This window comes from Podarcis muralis, chromosome 1 (assembly GCF_964188315.1).
Source record: "Podarcis muralis chromosome 1, rPodMur119.hap1.1, whole genome shotgun sequence".
Taxonomy (NCBI): domain Eukaryota; kingdom Metazoa; phylum Chordata; class Lepidosauria; order Squamata; family Lacertidae; genus Podarcis; species Podarcis muralis.
The window spans coordinates 50,165,389-50,191,539 of NC_135655.1; the positions used below are offsets into that span (position 1 = coordinate 50,165,389).

Here is a 26,151-nt window from a genome sequence, read left to right on the forward strand (position 1 = left end):
GCCTTAGGAAAAATCAAGTTATGGCATAAAAAGGAAAGTGCTTTTGTTAAGCACATATATCCAGGCATAACTGAGCACTTTCTGTAGTGGAAATACATTAAACACAAGAACATAAGAAGAGCCTGCTGGATCAGGCCCATGGTTGACCGTGTCCAGCATCCTGTTCTCACATTGGCCAACCAGATGCCTGTGAAAAACACATAAGCAGGGTTCGAGAACAAAAGCACTCTCCTCTTCTGTGGTTTCCAGCAACTGATTTTCAGAAGCTTTGCTTCTGAAGCCTATACTCCATGAAGTTGTCTTACCGTCTTTTAGAGCCTTGTAGGCTGGCAGCCATCACTGCTTGCTGTGGGAGTGAGTTCCATAGTTTAACTATGTGCTGCAATAAAGAAGTACTTTATCTGCCCTGAATCTTCCACCATTCAGCTTCTTGGGATATCCATAAGTCCTAGTGTTACGAGAGAGGGAGAAAAACTTTTATTATCTCTTCATTTTCTTCATGCCGTGCATAATTTTATAGACGTCTATCATGTTAGCTCATACTCATCTTTTATCTAAGCTAAACAGTCCCAAATGCTGCAACCTTTCTTCATAGTAGCTGAACTTTCAGGCTGTTACCGCTTTCCTGCAAGTATGATCCACTGAACACAAGTGAAAAATTCTACCAGGATTTCAGCAACTTCTATCTGACCATAACTAACAGGGTGGAAGGCAGAGAAGCCATAAGTAGTTAAGAGTCATAGCCAATGACACACAGAGACAACTCATTCCAGTGTTTTGCCCATCCTTCTCCCTGCTGAGTTCTTCTAGACTGACACTGAGAGTAAGGAGGAGGAATCTGACAAGCAATGACACTTCCAGGAGGCAGCCAAGTGGAGCCTGGCAGACGGCACTGTCAGATCGGTGGAGCAGTGCCCCATTTGCCCTAATGGATCAATCTCCAGTGCCTGAGCCTGGGCCATTCCACACAGCTGGCCCATCACCTTCTGGACATTACAGAGGCAAAGCGATAGGTCACTTGCTCATCAGGATTGGCTGGACACCACAATGCAACCATGCAATGGTCATACAAACACCATCTTATACAGTGCTACCTTAATCCCCAAATGTCTTGGTACTCATACGCATTGGTTCCCAAATGCTGAAAACCCAGAAGTAAGTGTTTCTGTTTTCGAACGTTTTTCAGAAGCCAAATGTCTGATGTGACTGTTGGCTATTGTTTCCGGGGCACCTGCACCAATCAGAAGCCACGCCTTTGTTTTCAAACATTTTGGAACGGATGAAGTTCAAGAACCAAAGTAACCACTGTATTGGAAACCACCAGACTGCTGCACACGTCTACCTGTTTTTCTTTGAGCTACCTCTCAAAGCAAACCAAATGATTCATCATCTATAGCCAAGGAGTATATAAACACATTTGTTCCAGTCCCTAGGAAAGAAAAACCTTGGGCATTGTATAACTACAATATACACCAAATGAACTGAGGAAACAGATCAATAAGGTTTTGCCTATGACTGGACAGGTCCAGAACTGGAACTGATGGAACACATTTTTTGTCACCTCTCAGATAAAACTGCTCTGGCATATTATCAATTATCAGTAGCCCAACCTGGATAATGATATTTCTCTCATGCAGGCCTTGGCTTGTCCCTGCTTATAGGCAATCTAAACTGATTTCTTGCCCACAGCCACAGGCTACTTAAGACAAGAGGCCTAACCCTAGAGATTAGGCCAGGGGTAGGCAAACTAAGGCCCGGGGGCCGGATGCGGCCCAATCGACTTCTCAATCCGGCCCGCGGATGGTCCAGGAATCAGCGTGTTTTTACATGAGTAGAATGTGTCATTTTATTTAAAATGCATCTCTGGGTTATTTGTGGGGCATAGGAATTCGTTCATTCCCCCCCCAAAAAAATATAGTCCGGCCCCCCACATGGTCTGAGGGATGGTGGACCGGCCCACAGCTGAAAAAGGTTGCTGACCCCTGGATTAGGCCCTGCAACAAATCCGGACACCAGTTCTGTCCAAGTAATGATGTTACATGACTGAATAACCTCAGCCACACAATGAAGAACTAATTCCTTACAGAAGCAAGCTGTCATCTGTGCATAATGGGGGCCTGAACTGCACACACCTCAGCTTAACTGGGGCTTGCATTTTCAAATCAGATGGAAGATGGTCTGAGGAGCAACACATGTAACCGGGGTATTGTTCAATAAACTACAGGGTACATATGGATTCTGGCTAATATCATGTGTACTCAGCTTCAAACACCAGAACTGGCAGCACACTGGAGCTGGAGTAAAAGGTATTGTAATGTGTACACAGTCTTCTTTTCCCAGAATAGGTGTGCATGGCATCACTAGAGAGATAGCATTAGCACAGAAGCTGGTGTTGTGAATAAGCCACTCTGTCCTTATCTTGTATGCATTTGCATAGAAATTTCACAGGCAGATTGCTGCATAGATTTCCTGCCCTTTTGAACCCACTGTTTACCAACTATCTCCCCCTCTCCTGCAACTAAGTAAATCTGCCAACTGAAGATAACACTGATGGAGTGAGCTCTTCTCCACAAAAGCTTAGGTCACAATAAATCTGTCACTCTTTTAAGGTGTCACAAGATTATTTGTTGTTTTCAATCTGATCAAGCAACTTTGTGTGTGAGAGACAGACTCCTTGTGGATTATGGCAACTTCACCTCTTTTGGTTGCGGCAAACTGGTTTTTAATAGGGTTCAGAGTTGTCTATCGCAATTCCAGTCTGTGAGACTCTGATTAAGCCTGCTGTCTGGAAGCAGTTTTCCCCCCAATAGTCTGCTAAGCACTTTAAATATTTAGGAATATTACGTATATACAAAATATCTCACCTAGGTGTTGGTAGGGAGTTTCAAAGAATATGTGCTTGCTACACTAAAAGATTGACTCCTCACCAATATAGAAAGAACATTATAGGGTACTTGTAAAAGTACACAGATCAAAGCAGTAAAGTAGACATGGATGGAGCAGTGTGATCCTGCAAGTAAATTAGCCCAAAGTTGTAAAGTCCTATCAGTATACAATAGTATACAACTTGGCCTGTTAACAAACTGGCAACCACTCTGATCTTTGAGCAGAGATATAGCATGCTGATAGAATCTTGCTCCTTTCAGCAGTTGTGCAGCAGCATTCTGCACTAAATCCAGCCACAATGGAAGCTCCACAATGAGTGCATTGCAGTAATCCAGGCATGAAGTTAGCAATGCCTAAAGTTATCCCTGTTTAGGAATGGTCACAGCTGTCATACTACCAAAAGCTATTCTTGGCCACAGAGTGACACAGCTGGATCCAGGAGCATCCCAGACTGCGTACCTGGCTCCTCACAGGGTGTGTACAGCATACAACGCAGACAACTGACAAATAATTCACTCACAATGCTGCTTTCTTGCCTGATTTCAAGCTCAATTTGTATTTCCCCATCAAGTCCAATACTGTATACAGATTGTATGGAGAAATAGAGCTGTTACGTTTTTAGAATAATTTGTATAGTTTATGAAGCAATATCCTGCTATTGAGTACATTCTCATAAACAAAACTTACAATAACTTTGTAAATATTTCAACAAATATTGATATATTTCAACAAATTCCACATTAAAAGGGGTGTTCAGTAACTTTTTTCTTGGATGCCTCAAGTAATAGTTATGAAATAGGCAAACTTGCTATTAGAATGTATGGAACCAATGGCTGCCAAAGACCTAAGACCCAAAATTCATGTGACAATCACAGATCAGAGTTCCAGTTGCCTACCTCAGCTGTCTGGCAACATTTACAATTGCAGAATTGCCTTCATTCCAAAGTTATCTCTGGTGGTTTCACTTCATCAGAGGCGCCAGATGTACACAAATTCTTGATTTCTATACAGAATAGCTGTTGTGGGTTCAGTAAGTAAGTTTTTATTTTCAGATTTTTGCTAAGACCAGAACCTCACACTTGATGAAACTTTAAATACAACAGATCTCTGAATTTAAAGGAACTGGAAGATGCAAGAGGGCAGGCTGCATGGCACACAGAACTATTCTCTCCAACCAACCCCTCACCATTTACCAGCATCTGCTGTCTAAGGCATCCATCTCTTTCTGCCTAAGGGTAGGGCTGGCCTTGCTAGAATTATTTTTAGGATAACTGACCTAGCATTAAAGAGAGGCATGAAATGCCCAGTGGTTTGCTAAGAAGTTTCCTTCCCATAGATTAGTGGTCTGTAAGAGTTATGGGAAAGCTTGTGAACATTCCTCTTTTTTGATCTGGACTACAGTATTTCCCTTACTTTCTTCAATGTCTCATGGTACTTTGCACAGTATTTTAAAAAACAAAAGCAGCCATGTTGTTCCATAACATCAAAGGAAAGACTAAAACCCACAGTCAAGCAATACTTTTATTAGGACCAACCAAAATGTCACAAAATTTACAATATTTTGAGGAAACACAGATCCTTGCATGCAGCAAAGGGACGGAATGGGGAGATAGTGTTGTCAATTTAACAATACGTTTTTTGGAAGGGGGTTATTAGTCTCTATTAGTTTTTATTGTAGCTTTTTGTTGTTGTTCACTTAAAAAATTATTTCTGTGCAATGGTGGCTTTGCACTAGTGGGGAGGGATTTCATCATAGATGTTTTGCCAATCCTTTTATCCACTGCAGCCCTTTGTGTTATATCCCACACTATTCCGCAGCCCCCCCTCCAACTTCAAGTATTGAGTGAGAGAGGTATTGGTGAAAGTCAGGTACCCTGCCTTCAGGGGCAGATCTGCTATGAAACTAATGAAGTTTAAGCTTCAGGGTCTTTAATCCCAGAGGGCCCCAGAAGCGACTTTAGCCCAGGCTGCTTTTAAAAAATGAATCTAGTAGAAGACCCAATCTGAGTCGCACAACTCATATTATTTTGTTGTTGTTTATATTTCAACAATCCTGAAGTTTGAGAGTTGGTAGTGCAGATGTTGTAGAGGTGTGGTGATCTGTCATGGATCAACCCCAGAAGATATCAGGCGTTACCTCATTGCTGGTTGTGAAGGGACCCCCATAACAGTTCAAGCTTCAGGGCTCCAAAAATGTAGGTCTGCCACAGCCTGTCTTGCACGAGTAAAGTGCTTTCTGCTAGTGTAAAGCCACCATTGCATACAACTCACTATATCATTTAAAGTTTTATTGAACTAGCTTTAAAAGTGCATACCACTTTCCCATTTTGATGAAGTACCAAAAGCAACCAGGAAGAGTATGTGTGCATCTTCAATACCTGCAAATTGAAATGAGTCCAGTGTTATGCATCTGGACACAGTGAAGTGGAACTGCCGTATCTGAGCTGAGAACAGGGATGATGTGTACATTTGCACCTGCTGATCAGCAAAGGGAGGGGAGTTGTCCTATATGGTGTGAGCGAGGCAGCGGTTTGCCACCAATCTGAGCACACTATGGGAGAAAACTTCCACTTGTGTTCAAAATGCTCTGAGCCTGTAAGGGGTGCAGGTGTGGGATGGCCTGGTGCTGGTGGTGATTTGAGAGCCAGTGTAGTTTTGTGGTTAGAGTGCTGGACTAAGATCCGGGAGATCAGGGTTCAAATCCCCACTCATCCATTGGGTAATCCCATTGGTAGGCTAGGCTAGGCTAGGCTGAGAGGCTGTCATTGCCTCTCAGCCTAAACCTACCTCACAGAGTTGTTGTGAGGATGAACTGAGGAGAAGGCAAAGAACCATGTACACCACTTTGAGCTCTTTGGAGGGAAAAGTTGGGATATAAATGCAACAAATAAACCATAATTTGAAGGGCTCTAACCCGGTGGTAGAGCACCTCCTTTGCATGCAGAGGGTCCCAGGTCCCTCTCCAAAAAGACCAAACTAATTTAGGAGAAAAGTAGGTCCCGTGTAGGAAAAGGTTGAAGGCTCTTAGCGTAGTAGGGAGTCCTCTGAGTTAGACTACCTGAGTCAGTACACAGCAGCTGTGGGCTCTTGCTGAGGCGGGAAAGCGACGTCAAGCTGCCTTCGTCTTCTCCCTCTCGCAACTTGGGGAAACGTGCCCGGCCGTGTAGCCGCCGCCGCCGCCGCCGCGGCTCCTGTCGGCGAGAAGCGAAGGCGGAGGTTGCCCCGTCGGGACTCCTCCTCCGAGGGCAGGGCCGGGGGCGGGCAGGCGGAGCAGGCAGCCGGAGGGAGCCCCAATCTCGCCGTCGCGCTCCTGCGGGGTGGAGAGAGACGTCGGCGCGGGGTCGAGTGAAGCAGCAGCCGCCGCCGCCGCCGCTCCAACCAGAGCCAGACTCACCGCGAGCCACCCCGGCCAGTCCTGGCGCCTGGTGGTGGCGGCCGCTCTGAGGAGGAGGAAGGTCGCCCGGCCGGCACCGCGGAGAGAGAGAGAGAAAGAGGGAGAGGGAGGGACAGAGAGCCGCGGGCGCCGTGCAGCGAGACGACTCGGGAGAACTCAACTTTCTGCTCGCCGCTCGCCAAGCAGGGGAGAGGCTGCGTCGTGCAGGGGCTGCGGGAGCTGCGGCAGGGGTCGCCACCATGAGGCGGCTCGGGGGCGTCCGCCCGCCTCCTCCTCCTCAGCCGCTGTTGCTGCTGCTGCTGGGAGCCCTTTTCTACGTGCGAGGTAAGCGCTTCCGAAGGGACACCCCCCCCCCCCCGGTTTCCCGCGCTGCTCTCAGCCGCCGTGCGCTGTGAACGAGACGCGGCCGCAGCGCAGGGCACTTGCGTCGGGGAAAGGCTCCTTTCTCTCCTTTGCCTTTCTGCCGTGCGGCGTCCCGCGGTCGAAGTTGCTCCGGGCTTCCCGACAGGCGCTCGGCCCATGCTCAGGCGCGCTCGTCTCGCTTCACGTTTCGGACCGAGCCCCGCCTTGAGCTCTCGCCAGGAATCCCCGGTCTCGGCCAGTGGCGTTTTTCTGGCCCTCATTGCGGGTGCGCCTGTGTTCTGCCTATACAGAGCTGCTCCCCTTTTCCTAGACCTGCAGCCCTCTCTGGGCACGTACCTGCAAACAAATCCCGCGGAACAAAGCAGGACTTTTAAATAGCACCCAGCGCGCTTAGGTTAGCGTTGCAGGGAACCCCCCCCCCTTTTCTTGGCTCCCCGGGGTCCTTGCCCTCGTGGCTGTGGACCAGAGAAACCTCCTCGCAGTCTTCCCTCTCCTCCTCCCTTCCCCCACCCCTTTGTTTCTAAAACTAGAAGTGATGGCATCCAAGTTTCGGAGAGTTGGTGTGTCGGAGAGAGTTGCCTGTGTTCATTGGGCAAGGGTAGAAAGAGCACTCTGCACATGCTACAACCACTTCGCGTAATGATTTGGACAACACACACACACCCCGGCCAAATCCGGCACACACTGCCCGAGGTGCTCTGGGGCAAAGCCTGGCTGAACTCTGGCTCAAATTAAGCCCGCTCCCTCCACGCGCAGGAGCAGCTGGGTGGAGCGGCGGCGGCGGCGGCTTTGCTCATTTGCAAGAGGTGCTCGAGTGTTTCTGGCGCCGGCGCGCGGGGCATCCCGCCGTGCTAACTACCTGCTTTCTTCTTCCCTACTTGGCATTGTCTTTGTCCCATCCGTCACACGCACGCCTCGTTCTCCCGTCCTCCTCAGCCTTCGCAGCTCATATTGTGTGTAGAGCATGCATCTGTTCGGGCCGCTGATCGGCTTTCCTGTCCCAGCCCTTCAAAGGTTTCTTCTTGCAACCCAACCGGATCCCTGCAAAGCCACAGCAAAGGGATCTCCACTTCCTTCATGTACTCTTGCCTTGAAACATGCTTGCTCTCCCCCCACTCCTCCAAAGGGCAGCCGCCGCTTTTGATGCACATACGCCCACCTCCTCCCCTCTGAAGTTGATCTACTAAATTTATCCCTTTCTGTTCACCCCCCCCTTCTCTCTCTCCCTCCCTCCCTCCCTCCCTCCCTCCCTCCCTCCCTCTTTCTGTCTTTCCCTGCTGCGGGTGAGTGAGAGACTGTGGCATTGTTAAATTCAGTGCTGGAAGGTTGTATGTGTGCAGGTTATTTCTAGCCTTCTCTTGCGTGTTGGGACAGCAGCCCTTCCTCAGCAGGAATGCAGCTGCTCTTCCTACCAGACAAGCCCCTTAAAGGTACAGACCTGCTAGGGTGGAATCTTAGGCTCAGTTTACTTTCCTTAACCTCAGATTTTTTGTGGTCTTGGGAGTGCTTTTATAGTAGTAGTAGTAGTAGTAGTAGTAGTAGTAGTAGTAGTAGTAGTAGTAGTAATAAATGCTCAAAGTGAGCACCCATAATAAATGCTATGTTGGGAGCAGGAAAGCATGTGAAGAAGAAAAAAGCAGCTTTCTCCCTGCCTGTTGCTTAGAAAGAAGACTGTGCATCTTAAGTGTTTTGCAGTGCTGTATTTGAAACTGATGTAGAAAATGTGTTGTGGTTAGTGGTTCACAGATGTGTGCTGAGCACATTATTGGTGCTCAATAAACAGTGGCAGAGTAATAGTAACTGTGTTCTGGGAGGGGGGGAGATATGCTCTGCTGTTTATTAATAAGTTGAAGTTGTTGTTTTTTTGGGGGGGAGCAAAGTTTTCCAGATGTTTGTGGACAAGTTGACATTTTCTGTAGCAGGAAGTCGGAAGCATAAATGCATCTTCCTCCTCTTTTGGCTGCTGCCTGTGTAATTTCATCCACCTGTCTCTCCAGATGCTGATTGGGAGTTGCAGGAAGTCTCTGCCTTAGAAGTATTGGCTCCCATCATTCTCACAAGCATTGGCCTTGGGGCACAATGAGGTTGTGTTTAGCTTAAACAGTTCCTTTCTGATCAGAATGCTGCTTGCGCTCACATACACCCCCCCCCCCTTGCAGTGGCAGGAGCGATAGTTTGAAAATGCCGGATAGAACAGGCGGAACCTTAATTTATTTTTATTGCTAACCGGAGGAGTTTAAATTTCTCTGGCAAGTTCTGTGAGAGCGTAAAGGAACAATTTAAAGGCTAGACCACTGCCTAGATAGAGGACTGGGTGGGATTTTATTTTGGCTCTTACCCAGGTGCTTCTATTTAATGTGTCCTGGCAGTTAATGACTGTTGGGGGGATGGTTTGCTGTAAAGTGTAGGTCATTTGTCATGCTTGCTTGTTAAGTGGCAGTGTGTTGATGTCTGCAGAAGGCACTTTTATGCCAGGTTGACTCAGGAATAGCAACATCCATAACTGAGGCTTCATTCCAGCATTATTCTCCTGAGTGTCCCTCTGGGGGAAAGTGCTGGCGTTTATGCTTGAATAAACAGTTTAACACATTTTCTTCCACATATATGCATTCTACTTCAGTTTTTCTACTCACTGATTTTAGTTTTATCCCCATTTGTTCCTACTTCCTTGCAGCGCTGAAGTATGCTAGATGAAATAAAATAATAAAAATTAATTGGGAAAAATAATTTATGCTTAAATTTAGGATACTTGCAAGAGCTGGTGCCTCTTTGTTTTTGTGAACAGTAGCTCCAGTGTGATTGTGAAGACAACTTCATATGCTTAAAAGGTTAATAGGACGAAGGGCACAAGCAAATAATTTCAGATAAGAAACTCTTTCCTGTTTAATGTTGTGATACTGTACCCTGCTGTCAGGCTGCACCTTTATTTGTACTGCATCTGAGTGTGTGCACACAGGATATCTGCTCTCCCTATTCCTATTCACAGCTTTTATGTGGTGTCCTGCACCCTGCCAGTATCTATGGGAAGATTTAGGTTCTTCAGAAGTGAGGCTACTGGGGCTGTGTGAGACCTGTTGGTTGGCCTTTGTGTGGTGCCGTTTGTTCGTAATCAATAAGTTTGTTAATATTGCATGCCTTCATGACTTCCACACCATGCCCTATAGTTAAAATACAGTGGTACCTCGGGTTACATATGCTTCAGGTTACATACGCTTCAGGTTACAGACTCCGCTAACCCAGAAATAGTACCTTGGGTTAAGAACTTTGCTTCAGGATGAGAACAGAAATTGTGCTTCTGCGGCAGGAGGCCCCATTAGCTAAAGTGGTGCTTCAGCTTAATAATAGTTTCAGGTTAAGAACAGACCTCCGGAACGAATTAAGTACTTAACCCGAGGTACCACCGTATAGCAATGATTCAAACAGAGTATAGCACACATATTGCTGCATTTTGTCAAGAATTTTGAATGACTGCCCCTTGACCTTAATTTAATAGTTAATAGTAGAGGGGAGTTGGCACTCCAATCAAATTTTAAGAGAGATGCTTGAACTTAAGCACTTGTGGAAGTTTCATCCTCTGTCCTGGTAGCTTTTATCTGTGACATGCAGTCACTCAGTATCATGAATGTACTAGCAAACTCCCAATTATTATGATAGATGAGATGTTTGTGGAGGAGAGTTTTAAGGACTCCAGAGTGGAAAGGTCAGTGAAGACCAGGTCCATCCAGGTTCTGGCATGGAAGACCCATCTTAACTTCAGTTCATTGTTGTGCCCAGGTGCATCCTTTACCTTTTCTCATAGGAATTCATGACAGCCATTAATTTGTGTGGAAGAAAGTACAGTCATACCTTGGTTGCCGAACAGAATGCATTCCGGGAGTCCGTTTGACTCCCGGAACCATTCAAAAACCAAAGCACGGCTTCCAATTGGCTGCAGGAGCTTCCTGCAGCCAATCGGAATCTACACTGTACGTTGGGCTTCCAAAAATCGTTTGAAAACCGAAACACTCACTCCCTGTTTTCAATCATTTGGGAGCCAAAAGATTTGGCAACTAAGCCGTTGGAGATCCAAGGTACGACTGTTAAGTGCATTCAGAAACAGACACCTTCTGGAAAGGGTGCTAAATCTATTTCCTGCCCCATGCAATTTCAACAATGGAGAACCCTGCCTGCTTCCATCTCTGCACTCTCACCATGGTTTCTGTTTCTTGGTCACACCAGAGTGAGAAAGAATATTGGGAACTGGTGCTCCTAATGTCTGAATCTCTATATACTTGTCTGTAATATATACAGTATTATTACCTCCCATAATAGTTAACTCGGGTGGTGAGTGCTGACAGGGTTGCAACCCAAACAAGGCTGCTGGAAACAAAAAGGAAGATATTGGTGTGCCACAGGGAATACTGAAGTTTTCAGGTGTACAAAAAAATCATTTAAAAAAACCCCAAACCTAAGGCGGCATCTACTTACCCAGCCCCACAAAAACCTGCTGTATGAGGGCTGAACATGCTGTGTAGCCACAGAATGATGTGTGTTAGTTGGAAAAGAAGATCTGTGTATGAATGGGGGAGGGCCTGACTAGTTGACTAGAACCCTGAACCAGGAGCATTCCTTCTGGAAATTGAGGACACAGTGCTATATATGTGTGAGTGAGTGGTACAACATTTCCATATATGGAGACTGAGACTCTTTTGGCAAAGTTCTCTGAAGTCTTCAGCGGATGTTCTTCTAAGCCCTGTTACCTAAAATTTGTTAAACGGCTCCTATCTGGGACTTTCAGCAGCCTATACATACCCTTTCCCTAGTGACCCATAGGAGCAGTTTTGGGCCTACCTGTGCTAAAAAGTGGTTGCAAACTTTGGGGGCTCTCCTGAGACTATTGCAGATGATAGAAGAGGAAAGAGACCCGCAGGTTAATTTGACGGTAGCTCTTTGCTTCAGCAAGTACTATGGCAGCTATAAAAAGAAGGCTGATAAGATAAAAGTTGTTATGTCGGTCCTGAAGTTCAGAATGCCAGATAATAAATTTACCAGTGTACATGTCTGGCTGGTATGAATTACCCCTGCCTTTGATACCTGAGATACCGTACTTATTTATAGGACCCATCCTATTCCTGTGACTATACTTTTTTTAAAAAAACTTTTAATATTGAATTTTAAATTGCTGTAACCCACCCTGGGATCTGCTGGCAAAGGGTTGACAATAAATGATGATGATGATGATATATGCAGCAAACCAAATTAACTGAAGGGTTCTGTTGATTGAACCCTTTTGATTTACCCCTTTAAGCAAGAAAGTATGTAGAACAAGGAGCCTAGTGACACCTAGATTCCTACTTTTTCCTCTGAAAGGTCTCTTAGCTCTTTGGACCTCTGGATTCCCATTTGACTTTCTTTGCTCACCGAATTCCCCCCCCCCCCTGCTTATTCTATTTAAGAAATCTATTATAGGCAAGCAAATTTCTCCTGGGCTGATTGGAGATGAGTACTTTGAATTGTACTTAGAATTTACACCTTACCTGGTACGGACTGAAGTAATGGGAAATAATCTCTGTCCTGGAACTGAAGAATGTAGTTTGGAGGTTTTTAAGCAGAAGTCTAGTGGTCATCTGTCACGGATGCTTTGCTTTGATTCCTGCAATGCAGGGGGTTGGACTAGATGACCCTAGGGGTCCCTTCTGATTCTATGAGTATTGTATAATGGAGTACTTCACAGAGGCAAACTTTTCTAATCTTTAAACCACTTGGTAGACTCTGGAAGGCTACTATTAGGTCAGTTTGAGTTCACAGTTGTAGCTCCTTTTTAAAGACAGTTTTCCTAATCCAGATAAATTAAATTATTCCTGTACCATCTAGTTTAAGTTTTTAAAGGTTATTACACAGACAAAGCATGTGATTTGTAGTAGACTCAAAAGGTGGGGTAAAAAAAAAATGGTGGGTGTAACATTCCCATCATTTTTAAATGAAAGGTTTTGCTAGTTTGCTGCAGGGTAATAATAGATACTTACAAATATTTTCAGTCTCAAACAAGTTACACTCCTCAATAAAAGTAATACCTATCTTTCCAGTTATGCGCTTAATAGCTTCTCCTCATCCTCAAAAGGAGGTGGCAAGTAACACCGTTTTTGTCTGTGAAAATGAGGCAGAAATGTAAATAGTTACACTTCTCCTTATGTTAGAATGCAGATTGTCTGGGATATTTATTATTATTATTGTTACTGTTTCTTTACTGACAGGTTTTGTTTGTTTGGAAAAATGCTATTCAAGGTAGCAAATAAAAAGGATTGGGGGAGGAAAACATGGAAGAAACAGGCCACCATTTACAAAAACTGCATGTGTGTGTGATATATATTAAAAGGGTGTAGACACATAGTATTAATGGCAAGGCAGCCTTATAATAAGCTTGGGAGATTGGATTACCGAAAAGCCCCACCAGCTGAATCTTGGTAGGAGATCAAATAAATTCTGAGGAGTTTCTCACAATTTGCTTTCCTTATATTCCTTTTAAGGGGTGACAACCATGAGAAAGGAATCCAAATACAGAAAGATTAATTGTGTCTATGTGTTTATATAAAACGTTTCAGGTTATCAGAATTTGTTTTTACTCATTTAAAGCTATTGTAGTGTTGCTCTATATTTTTTTCTTATTTCCATGGAATACATAGAGTGCCCTTACTGGTTTTCTCTTTATGGGCATTGAAGTATGAAAAAAAGGTTCCCTTAATTGATGTGGGACTGAAACATACTAATTATGGTGCTCTTACAGCATTTTCTCTCTCTCTCTCTCTTTCTCTTTCTCTTTCTCACACACACGCTATATCCTATGTAAAATAACAGACAATAATGCAGATTATACAGTGGAACAAGTGCTTTAAGACAGATACAATATGAAGCTCTGTAAAAATCCCTCCATGAGATCTCATGTTTGTGTCTCCATGCAATTTTTAAAAAGCTCTTATTCTTTCTTCTTGCTGTGCAAACCTTTTATGCAAGCAGGAAAACTTGACCATGCAAAAGTCATGGTTTTGAAGATTTAACTCTTTGACTGCCGCTGTGATTTCATTTATTTATTTATTTCATAACATTTACATACTGTTTGATTGTCAAAATAATTGAAATGGTTACATTGCAATGTTTTGGTGTCATCGCCACCGCCCCCCCCCCTGCATGCGCAAATTTTGTCGTGCTTCAAGCGAAAACAAGGACTGGGAAAATAAAAGCAGTTCATAGAAGGATGGCCAGCACCGTTGCTGTATCTCTGCATACCTTTTATTGAGACTGCCACAGTGCCTGCTGAGTATATGGTGCCCATTTTTTAAGTACAGTGGAACCTCTCTTGTCGAACGTAATCCGTACTGGAAGAACATTCGACTTCCGACAACCGAGGTGCAAAGTGGCTGTCTGCAATTTCCATTGAGAAAATGGAAAAACACGCAGCGGAAGCCGTTCGACTTCCGAGGCATGTTCAAAAACAGAAGCATTCACTCCCGGGTTTTTGGCATTCGGGTTCCGAAATGTTCAGCTTCCGAGACGCTCGAAAACAGAGGTTCCACTGTAACACATTCCATTACCCTGTGCCCAAACATTTCCGAACAGTTAAAAAAGTATACTCTGTTAAATATTTATTATTTTTCTAGTTTGTGAAAAGCTGAATGCACATCTACACATGCTCATGCTAGAGTGGTGTTTCTTTTAGGAGTGAAATACAATTGGTGTAGATAATTTCACCACTATTGAGTTGTATGTGACTTGGGGATGTAGCTGCAGTTAGGAACTCCCGCCCTCATTTTGCCACTTCTCTTGTATTATGTTGTAAGCTGCCCAGAGTGGCTGGGGAAACCCAACTAGATGGGCGGGATATAAAACAATAAAACAACAACAACAACAGTGCTGGAACAGATGCAGATTGCCTTGCTACTACTATCTCTCCAGATAAATAATATCCTGGATACAGTCTAATTTTACGGAGGAAACCATGAACCTGTTAATGAATGTGCCTGCCAAACACAGATTAGATAAACAAAGATCTTTGCTAAATCCCCTTTCTATTGTTGTTTCTGTGGCTGTTCCTTTAATATTACTTAAGGAAATCTTTTCAGGAATATGATAAACCATTTCCTTTTTGAAAGTGCATGCCCTTTAAAAAGTATGCTGCTGGCTTCACCTGATGGAGGAGCCTTTGAGCTGGGCTTCTCTTGGCATTCAGCATGCTCACACTGCATTAATTGGCATACTGCATTTAGTGGCTGTCTGCATTTCGCACAAATCATGACAAAGAACACTAATTGCAGCTGTTGTCCATGAAGTTAATGTGTCTAACGGTTCGGCTTTTACCATTGAGTTTGCAGTATCTTTGGTTCACTGACATGGCTGTTTTGTTAGGCGTTGGTCTTCTATGGGATTTTGTTCCTTGTGCTGAGTGTTAGGGATATCAGTTTAATCCAGGGGTAGGCAACCTAAGGCCTGGGGGCCGGATCCAGCCCAATCACCTTCTAAATCCAGCCTGCGGACGGTCTGGGAATCAGCATGTTTTCACATGAGTAGAATGTGTGCTTTTATTTAAAATGCATCTCTGGGTTGTTTGTGTGGCATAGGAATTTGTTCATTCCCCCCCAATATAGTCCGGCCCCCCACAGGGTCGAAGAGACAGTGGACCGCCCGCAGCTGAAAAAGGTTGCTAACCCCTGGTTTAATCCTTCTCCATCTCGACAAGAACAGAGTTTGCTAATATAGAAAGCGAAAGTAAAGTGTATTCCCTTCCACTACCATTGCTAGATTGTAATCCCAGGAATTATTGGTTTTGTTTGTTTTGTATAGAGTTGGTAAGAACAAAGTAGGGCCCTTTTTGATTGCTTGCTTGAATGTGGATGACACCATACTTAGCTGTTCTTCCAGCATTTCCTTTGGAGTGGTGGGATGATCTATTTCATACATGGGGGTCCTAGGTAAAGGTAAAGGGACCCCTAAACAATTAAGTCCAGTCGCAAACGACTCTGGGGTTGCGGCACTCATCTCGCTTTACAGGCCAAGGGAGCCAGCGTTTGTCCGTTTCCGCAGACAGTTTTTCCGGGTCATGTGGCCAGCATGACTAAGCCGCTTCTGGTGAAACCAGAGCAGTGCACAGAAACACCGTTTACCTTCCCGCCGGAACGGTACCTATTTATCTACTTGCACTGCATGCTTTCGAATTGCTAGGTTGGCAGGAGCTGGGACCGAACAACGGGAGCTCACCCCATCACGGGGATTCGAACCACCGACCTTTCAATCGGCAAGCCCAAGCAGCACAGTGGTTTAACCCACAGCGCCACCTGTGTCCCACATGGGGGTCCTAAGGTTGCTGTAAATCAAGTGTTTCTGATTGCTCCTATCCTCCATCAACATAACTCTTTAAAAACGGTTCTACGGCATGTGAAAGCTATGATCCAGCATAGTTTAAGTGCCTTGAAATCAGAGGGCTTATACATAGTTAACTCTGTGAATTGATGGAGTGTAGTAGATTCTGTAGTTCGAAACTGAGTAGCTTCATTTACAGTGCCATCCTATACTCAGAAATAAGCCACACTGAGTTCCAACGAAGTTTGGTCCCAGGTGAGCGGGTATAGGATTGAAGCCTCATCCATGCAAGTGTTTTTGATGACTAGAATTGCCAGTGTGGGAACAAATGTATTCCAGTGGAAAGCTTTATCATTATCCCATTGCTAAGTAAGTTGCATCAATATTCGTGACTTTAGAATTGTAATGAACAACGTTGGCTTTTGCTGTTTTGTGGGAAGGTTGGCATTATGCAACTTCTTTCTAGGCTAAAATCACACATCTGTTTTCAGATGCTTTAATGACCTCCCTCCTCACAGTCCCCATGCATAAGTTACGGTTTTACTGCTTTAAATATCACCACAAACTTTCCAGTCATTGTGGAAGAAGGTTCTCTTTCAACCTGCCTGTGTTACCCTATAATTGGATGTGATCCTAACTCAATGCAGTTGGTGATGGTGTGTAACTCCTCTTCACCTTACTTTTCCTCTTTCCTATTGAAACCAGCCTGATACAGGGGGAAACCTTTTCAATTTCAGAGATCCTTTAACAACTTTCTAAAATAATACCATATGCATTAAGGCTGATGCACATGCATGCTTTTTGAAAGAAAGAAGGCAGTGTAATTTTTTTGGGGGGGTTATATATTGATATTTCTTTTCACATTTCTTTTTTCTTTATATTTTTCTTTTTTGCATTATTCCTTTATAAATGAAAATCTTTCAATAAAAAAGCTTTTTATAGTACATGTTGAACTTCATTTTTGTATTTCATATATGTATATCGAAAGCATGAGGGTGGCTCAAAAAATGCTTTAAGTTGCATGTATGAAATCCTCTTTCTTTTATAGCCAGGGTTGGATCATAAATGAGTTCATTCAATTGATTAAAATGTCTGCCCAGCTTGAATATGTGTTTGCACTGCCACTTCATGTCCCTTCCTTACAAAACACACAAAGGTTTTAAAATACTCCATCATACTGTTACCTCACATAAGATTACCCGTGGCTAATAGAGAAATTTATCACTTGCTTTTCTTCCCTAGTTACATCTGCTGACAAAAGAGTCCAGTCAAGTGGTTTCTGACATCCGTTGTGTCATCGTCGTCTCCATGAAGCTCCTAAATCTCACATAAGCATCGCTGGTATTGGTTATACAGTTGGCCCACATCTTACGCAAGGGATTGGTTTCAAAGGTAACACGTATTTGCGGCAATTGTGTATAGCCAAAATCGTGTTACCCTTGGAACCACCCTGAGGCTAGCCAAGCTAGGCTGCCTTCTAGAAGGCAGTTGGTGAGGGGAAGAGAAAGAGCATCCCTATCCATCCATGCCCTGGAAGCAACAGCAAGATTTTAAAAGCCATTTTCATGGTGAGTCCACTCGTGGTTACCACGACAAGAGCTTTTAAGCTGTTGACCTTGCTTCTCAGGCTCATTTGACACACAGACTGTGGGACTGGTAGGGATACTCTCACGAGATCATAGACCACACCCGCCTTGCCCACTTATAGTTGAAATAGTGTAGGTTAAATGTGCTCAAGGTGCACCCTGTTTGTTGATCAGAATAATGATCCTGTGGAAGCTGGATGGATGATACATTATTGTGATTTACTTTGGGGAAATCCAGTGCTTATTGAATAGCAAACAGTGAGTTCTTTTTAAAAACCAAACCAAAGTGATCAGCACAGAAGTAGTCTTCAAAACACATCTACTAATCACGAGCACATCAATTTATTCCTTGTTACTAAGATAGGCAAGAACTTTAGTATTCTTTTTGTAACTGGCTGGCAGTCCATCCCAGTTTACGGATTATTCTGTCCCGGTTGCATCATTGTTATTGTTTTAATATTGCATGTCTCATTAGCGTTCAGTCATAATCAGGCTAGCTCTCTGGTAGAGGGTGGTGACCCAGCTTTCCCTGGTTTCCTTCTTGCCACTCCTCTTTATGACCCCTGTTGTCTCTTTGTTTTCCCCTGTTAAATTTGTGCTGGTGATGTGGCATGTGTGCTGTTTTTCCAAATAGCCTGAAGTTGGCTGTAACCAAGAGCAGCAGTTAAATAGAGCCCAATTTCGCTGCTTCCTGGCGTTCAATTGTTTAACTCCATTTTCTGGATTTCTGCGGTTTTGATTTACAGAGAAGCAAACCTCCCTGGTGCCTCTGGGCATCTCTTAAAGCCATTAGAACAAGCTCCATTATTTTCTGGTGCTTAGAAATTCTTCTCTTCAGTCCGAGCATCCATCAAAATAATGTATTCCCTCTAAAGGCTTCTGGAAAATGTTTTAATGGGACCTTTTCACACTTGGGGACAGTTCTTGGATGGAAGAGAAATTGGGGGAAGAGGGAATGCGGGTCAGGCTCATAGATGGTCTGACTCTGTCTTGCACTGAGCAATGACCTGAATCCTCTCTGCCTATACCTCTGTGCAGAGGGAGTGGTGTGAACAGAGCAGAACCAAAGCTGGCCACAAAAAGCGCTGGGAGGAAGAAGAAAAAAAAAGACCCCACTCTTGACAAAGAGGCAATTGTACAAAGGTGCCATATAATTTATCTCCAGGAGTTTATTCCTGGTTGCTTTTCCTGGAAAGACCAAAAAACTGCCTTCCTCTACTCACTGTTTCCCTCTTCAAGGGATATGCTGGAGAGGAAAAAGAGAGAGAGGAAACATTTATTAGTGAAAGACCCATCTATCTTCCACTCTCCTTCTCATGCCTATGCTCTCCCCACTCCACTTGAAAGGGCAATGCCTTTGGCAGGAAACCTACTCTTGCTATTGGTCTGCCAAATGATTCAGTTTCTTTTAAGTCTTTGCCTCTTTCCTAGTTCAACTCTTCAAAGTTAAATCGGTCTTGGAAGAGTTGTTTGAGGAGGTCTGCTTGGTGTGCACTTGAGGTCATGGGAACTTTGTTCCCATTGGGTTGGATAAATTGTGCAGCAGATATTTATTTTGGTTAATATGGCATACGCGCAAAATGAGATACAGTCAATTTGCAATTTATACACAATTTAACTTGAATGAATTTAACTTCACATGCTTGAACCTAAAAAAATTAAAGTGGACAGTTTTTCTTGGGGGGGGGATGGGGGGACATTGGCAGTCCCACCTGCCATTGCACTCACCTTGGGAGAGCATTTGGATGTTCAGGGAGCATGTTCAGCAGCCTTTGGAGAGTGTGTGTGGCCTTGGGAGAGAGTTTAGAGGTGCAGGGACAGTTTCTTTAGACTATACACGATTTCGGCTTTTCGCGCTATCCCAGTACGTACTCCCTACATAAGTTGAGAGTCGAATATGCTAGTTAAAAGCAGTGCTGTTGATAAAAATCCATCTTGACATAGGGTACAGCAGGCATTGTCAGGGGGTACCCACGAGTGCTGGGTTGCCTCTGAAATCTTCCCCTGCCATCTGCAAAGCCTCTGAGCACACACACGTTTACTGCCCCTTGGTCATGAGGTGACAAGGGTATGTACCCTTTTCTCCCTTTAAATTGACAATGAGCTAAAGGACGAAGTTGGAAGAGTGTTTTTCCAAGGCCAGGTTAATTTGACTGGATCTTACTTTTACCCACATCCCTTAGAAAAGTGAAGTGTGTATACACACTTTGTCTCTTTCAGTCTTGTGGGGAAGACCTGATCGAGGGGAGAGGAAGGGCCAGAGGTGGGGAGGGGAGCCCATAGCACTCACTCGAAAATCCAAATATGTGCATGGGCCAGAAATGGTTGGCAACTCCTGGGAGATGCAGAGTTGACATTCTGGCAATGTGGGAGCATTTATGTATTCTCTTCCATCTGTTTTCATATATGTTCAGCCATAGCCTTTAAGAAAGGATTAGTGTCAGAGCAAAGTGTTTATTTGAGAGGAATAAGAAGGAAGGAAGTTCAGAGACAGAAGGTGCTGCGGAAGAAGATGCAAACTTAGCAGTGAGGGACAATTATAGAGGTGCCTCATCAACAAAGAGAAGAAGGAGCAGAGGTGTTGGCAGGAGCCAGTCTGTCTTCAGGCACAGAAGCGCTAGAGCTTGAAGAGGAAGATTGAAACTGTAAGGGCTGAGTGGCAGGTGTGAGATGCGCTTTGCTGATTGCATATTGAAGTGCTAGATGAAGGGGTGCAAGGCATCAACGGAGGGGAAGTGGAAGGGAAAGGGTTTTAATGCTTTGCATTGAGGACAGATGCTGGCAGAGTTTTAATGGGGGCGGGGGGGGGGAGAGTATAGAAACATATTCAGAATTTTGATTTGGTTTTGTATTTGCCACTTTCCCAGCCACAAAGCTGAGAACAAACTGGCTCACGGGGAGAGGCAAGTATTAAAAATAGCAAACCACATAATAGAATATGTAAGATAAGCCATATCCACACAGGTCAGACCATCCTGTGTTAGGGTGCTAAAATATCAACAACTCAGCCAATGGTTTTGGTGACTGGTTTTCAAGAAGCTGAGAGATCAGGGAGCACATGACAGAGGGCTGCAGAATACAATGAACAGGGAAGGTAATTTTAAAAGATAAATATATGAGAGTAACTGCTCCAGCATTGGTTCAGAATTAGGTTGTGTTTACTACACCAGTTCTGTGTGTTTTGTTTTCTAGTGGAATACACAATCTGCACATAATACCATATTTCATCATTAATATTTTAACAGTTTTTAAATACAAAAATGGTTAACACTGTAAGTAAAATGTTTAATTCTATTTAACAATATTTTAAAATGTATGGTGCTGTAACAAGGAATATATAGTTTTAAATAATAATAAAAAATTGTTGCTATACTGGCCAGTTGTATGATTTGAGTATGGCTAATTTTATTTTAATGTATAATGTTTCACACCATAAGGTTTCAGAGTGGATTGCAACAATCTAATAATACAATTAAAAACAAGTAAAATAGTTTATACAATTTACGACATGGTTATTAGTTTTAATGTTGCTTTCTTTTTATCATTGGGGGGTGGCTTTGGATTATGAGCTATCACAAGCTAATTGGATAGGATGGGATATTTAATTTTATAATTAGGTATTACCATTACTGAATTGTCCCTTAATTGCTAGCAAAGGCCATGTCAACAAACCACACAAAGTTGAACAAAAGAAAAGCAAGCAAAACAAAAGCTCATGCATCCGGGGAAAGGTTAGCGTAGAAGATGATGCAGCATTCGCTGCTTTGTGTTTGAATCAGCTGTGAGGCTGCATCCACATGAGCCTACCACTCTTTCAGTCTTCATTGTTTTGGCACATAGCAGACATCTCTCAGCCATTCCGTCTGTATTAACCACAAGGAGAAAAATGAAAGCTAAACTTTGCAGATAAGTGTATTAGAAAATGTATAAAGAGTATACATATTTTTATGAATCCCTGACCCAGGTAGAAGTCAGGGTGGTGGACACAAAGAGGTCAGAGCATAGATCAAGGACCTTTTTACCCTTACTGGGTTTTACAAATCCTGTCTAGCTATTCCCTTCCCATGGTGGCCATGGTTGCCCACTGTGAAAACAGGATGTGCGATGACATAGGCAATTGGCCTGATCCATCAGGGGCTTCTTCGATTTAAAAGGACCCTTTAAATAAGATGCAGAGTCATGTAGAACCCTACATGACTAATTGATTCTAATGTGCCCTGTATCTCATGGAATTGTAGAGGTGGAAGGGCCCACGAGGATCATGGAGTCTAACCCCCTGCCATGCAGGAATCTTTCACCCAACAAGGGGCTTGGACTCATGGCCCTGAGATGAAGAGTCTCATGCTCTACCAACTGAGCTATCCTGTTTCTCTTGTATATGCAGGCCCTATTCTGTAATGGGCTGAGAGGGCATTTTAATTGTAAATAACCCCCTTTTTGAAAGTGCCATAGGTGGCCTCACACCACAAATCAAACTTCAATGGTTGATGTTCTGGCTAGAGCTGCAAAGCATTTGCAGGCAGCCAAAATGCAGTATTGGATCCTGAATTTCCAAGGGCGTACTTTTATGATTTAGGGATGCTTTTAGTTGTTTCCAAGATTGATTCATAGAGGTTATCGCGAAGTTCTTGTTTACACATGCTTGGTATTGCGTGGGGTGTTAGCTACATTCCTTGCTTACTATCTTGGATCATTGCTATGCTACTGTGTTTGCTTGCTGTGAAACACGAACCCCACCTACACCTGCCTGCTCACCTGTGGAAATCGCCATGCTAGTATATTGCATAGGCGCTTCTTTTGAGATGAAGCTGCAGCAAGTTTCCTTATTTTCATTCTGGTTCAGCCTTGGGTTTAAACCCATTTGATAGTGTAAACAGATTAAAGTGAGTTAGAGCAGTTGGGTTTGTTAAGTCACAATAAATGATCATGTAAACAAGCCCCCCAATCGGTTGAAAACATGGCCTTTGGCAAGTGGGAAGAATGACGGACTAACTCGCACTGAATGTGGCCGCTTATCCCAAGCCAAGTACTGAATGTTTAGGACTCCTGGGGAGTGTTTAGAGGGGGTCACTGGGGAGATTATTCAGATTTTGAAGTGGTCCTCATTGAGCACTGGCTGACTCCCACACCCCTTTGAGCTGCCTGCCTGAATGGACAAGAGCACTCAGAAGCACTTGCTACTTAGCAGACAAAAGGTGCTGTGCACACTTTCCCCACCCCCTTATCCTTGCCGTGCTATTGGGGCTCTTGTGCTTGGTGCCCTTTCTCTGCTTTGATTGGGTGCTCGCCCAGTGATTTGCTCAGGGAACAGACTCCGTAAAACCAACAATACCGGCTGTGCTGGAGGTCTCCGGTGTGGAGGGAAACACTCCAAAAGGAACTGTGACTTCTCATGGAGCCAGCTGATAAGAGATTTTGAGGCGGACCCTTTTAAAGTTTTGTGGTTACCATTTTATAGATATCGTCAAGATCTGTCGTGTGATTCTCCACATTTAGGAAACAGGCACAATCACATTCCTCCAAGTTAGGAAAATCAGAGTTGCTTTGTTTAGCAACGAAGCACCTCAGTCAAGCAGGCTGCACCCCTTCCTGGCTCTCAGATCCTGATCCACTCAGGTCTTTCAATGTGGTTCCTCCGCCCCATCCCAGTAGCCTCACATGCAGCTACCTGGGCACTTCAGGGGCAGTGCTGAAGTTCTTGCCAGTCTCCTCTTCTTCTGTGGCCAGGAGGAGATGAAGGGAAGTCTTGGAGGTAGTCAGGAAGTGAGGTAGGTGGTCTGGTTAGTCCATGTCTGATGGCTCCTCGGGATCATTGACAGGATGGAGATCTGCTGGGGATGGGATCCTGCTCCTCTTGCTCTTCACTTGAGGAGACCTCAAGTTTGAAATCTGGGTAGGGCTGAATCCTGGCAGGCACATACATGCCTTATTGAACCTCTCCAAGTGAACATAGAAGCAAAACAAAAAGATATAGATGGAAAAACAAGGGAACTGAGTCTCACGGTTTTAAGGTCCTCGTTAGAAAAGCGTAAAGGAAGCGAAATGTCTGCTGTAGAATAGAAACTTGGTTGAAACCCACCTAACAATCAAGACAAAGTACAGTAGAATTGGAAAGGACTAAAACACCACGCAGGCCCTGTTCCTTAGGCCTTTCCTGCACATAAACACATGGAATCCTGAATGCAGCCCACATAGTGCCATCCTGCGAACCCAGAAGAGTGAGAAATCAGTGCTTCTGCCTCCTGGGCCACAATGATACACAGAAAACTGGGCAGAGGAGAGCTGGCAAGCTAAGCTTTGCTTCCTCAGCAGAATTTCAACATTTTTTTCATGGCAAAAACCAGGGGATGCCCTGCGTTCTTCTCCCATGCCTTCCTCTTGGAATTTCCTGATTGGGTTAAATATATTTTCTTCTGGACAATCTCCTCTCTTTTCCTGTTTTTTGTATGAATAAACTAATCCCAGTCTTGTCATCTTGCCTGGCGTTGATGAGGGGGTGAAAAAGAGAAAAGGCTTCAAAACTAAACATCAGTAGTTCTGTTTGTTTTCCGCTTCCCTCCTTCCGTATTTTGATTGCTTCTCCTCCTCCTATGCCGTCTTTTTAAACATAGATATGGTATGTTGTACTAGGATATTTGCAAAATGTCTTTAGGTGTTGGTACAAATGGAAAAAAGACAACCCCAGGTGTTCAATAACTTTCTGAAAAATAGAGGCCTTTTAAACCCCTCTTTTGCCTGAGAGAGAGATCTTTTAAACTTCTTGATCATGTAAGGTATTTAGAGCATGCTCGTCACGAGGGTCATGTCTAAACACTTGAGTAGGTGTGCTCAGACTGAATGGCTGAGTGGAAACTTGAACCTCAGTGTCCCTGGTCTTAATCCAACGCTAACTGCAGCACCACATCAGTCCTCTTGATTAGTTCACCCGATGCATTTGTAGCAAGTATTTGGGGAACCAAACAAATCAAAAGTTTAAAAAAGAGTGGGAGTGTTATAGAGTATATTTATAAAAACATTGTTCCCAAGTAAAATCCTTAATGTGCTTTGATTAATTTTCACAAATTATATAACAAGACAGATAATACAATACCGGTGAATTACAAGGTGAAAAAGGACGCAGTTAAAAAAAGAGGAAAGGACCTGTAGTGAGGTGGATGGAAGTCACACCTAAAAAGTAGAAGGTTATTTATCTGTGATTTAATGTATCAGTGACATTTTTGTTGAATTGTGCTTTCTTTTTTGTATCTTATTTTATTTTGAATAACGAATGGAATAATTGTAATACCTAAGAAACAAAATCAATAAAGAGCATGGGGGGAGCGGAAGTATTTGGGGAACTTGTGAAATTTCTGCCTGCACATTCACTACGTGCTGCTGTGGTGAGGAAACAGCACAAAAATGTTTTATGGCTTCATCAGGCAGAAAGTCTTGGGTGTCTCTGCAGCAAATGTCTAGTGAAGCTGCACCTGTAGAATCTCTGCCTGGACATTTTATAATTCCCCCCACTCGCCTGCTTTTCAAATTGCTTTGTGCCAGAGTGTCTTTTCAAATATTTAACTTTCTCAAACCGTGTGTTCTCCCCTCTACCCCAAATTCAGCCTGGACAATCCTTCCTGCATTGTCAAGTTTCATATCAGTCACTGGGTTCAGGCACATACTTTGCAACAAGTTGAGCAGTTTTTAACTATAAGTCGAAGAACCTCTTCCCCCTATTTTTCATTATAATGGCAAAATCCAGTTCTGCCGACATGCCCTTTTCAACATAGGTCTGCTACTGTGGCTATATAATAATTGTAAATGGTTGATTGATTTCTTCGCTAATTTTGGAATGCACAAAAATATGGGATGCAGCAGCATTTGCCCTCCTGGTGCCCTCCAGTTATTTTGGATGACAACTCCCCTCAACCCCAGTCCAAAAATTCTGGAGGGAACCAGGTTAGCAAAGGCTAACCTCCAGACCATTACTCCCCCCCCCCCCCAAGAGCCTTACTTGCATATTTCAATTTTCAGGTTTCTGCTTTGCTAATAGCAACTAGAATTACCGGTATATATTTTATATGTATGCAGTATACATACATATGCACATACAAATGTCTTCAGCTATAAACAGGCTCTTGAATCAACCTACATATCAGATACTAAAACAGTAAAATAGTCAGTCAAATGAATCATAACAGCAGTGGCACCTAGATAAACAATTTAATCTGCTGTTGTCTGCATATAATTTAGGCCCAGATACCTTTGACATACACCCTCTATTGAATTGTGGTTGGCTATAGGTTTCCTCCTTCATTTACCAATACCTTCTTTCAATTACCGATCTTCAGACGTTTCTTCTGCCCTCTCCATTTTCCTCATCTATGGGCTGAGAGGCTGACATTGGCTTTTCATTCTTTACCTCCTGTTTTTTGTTTGTTTGTTTGGTTGCTGAATGGAATGCTCTTATTTGTTTTACAAGCCAAACTATAGAATCGACAATGATTTACAAATCTACAGCATGCTTCAGGAATGGCTTTGTAGTGTGCTCTGTGACTTGCTTCACCCATTGTATAATTCAAGGCACAAACCACTCTGTTTGAAAGCTTGGATAGG

General features: G+C 43.7%; 2 protein-coding genes across 4 annotated transcripts in view; one reads left to right on the top strand and one right to left on the bottom strand.

The window, feature by feature from the left end:
- Positions 1-6,061, bottom strand: part of CSTPP1 (centriolar satellite-associated tubulin polyglutamylase complex regulator 1) — a 129,719-nt gene extending 123,658 nt beyond the window's left edge. The window contains exons 1-2 of the mRNA XM_028726633.2: positions 5,945-6,061; positions 306-448 (exon numbers count right to left, since the gene is read on the bottom strand). Of these exons, the coding sequence (XP_028582466.2) occupies positions 306-337 (32 nt within the window). The 5' untranslated portion in view covers positions 338-448; positions 5,945-6,061. The remainder of the gene's footprint in view (positions 1-305; positions 449-5,944) is intronic.
- Positions 6,062-6,225: 164 nt separating this feature from the next.
- LRP4 (LDL receptor related protein 4) overlaps positions 6,226-26,151 on the top strand; it is a 100,936-nt gene continuing 81,010 nt past the window's right edge. For 2 of the 3 annotated variants that reach the window (XM_077928573.1, XM_028726515.2), the window contains exon 1: positions 6,227-6,604. In XM_077928573.1, coding sequence (XP_077784699.1) covers positions 6,520-6,604 — 85 coding nt within the window. In that variant the 5' untranslated portion in view covers positions 6,227-6,519. Of the gene's footprint in view, positions 6,605-26,151 lie in introns of all 3 variants that reach the window. The other variant, XM_077928585.1, reaches the window with a different exon arrangement.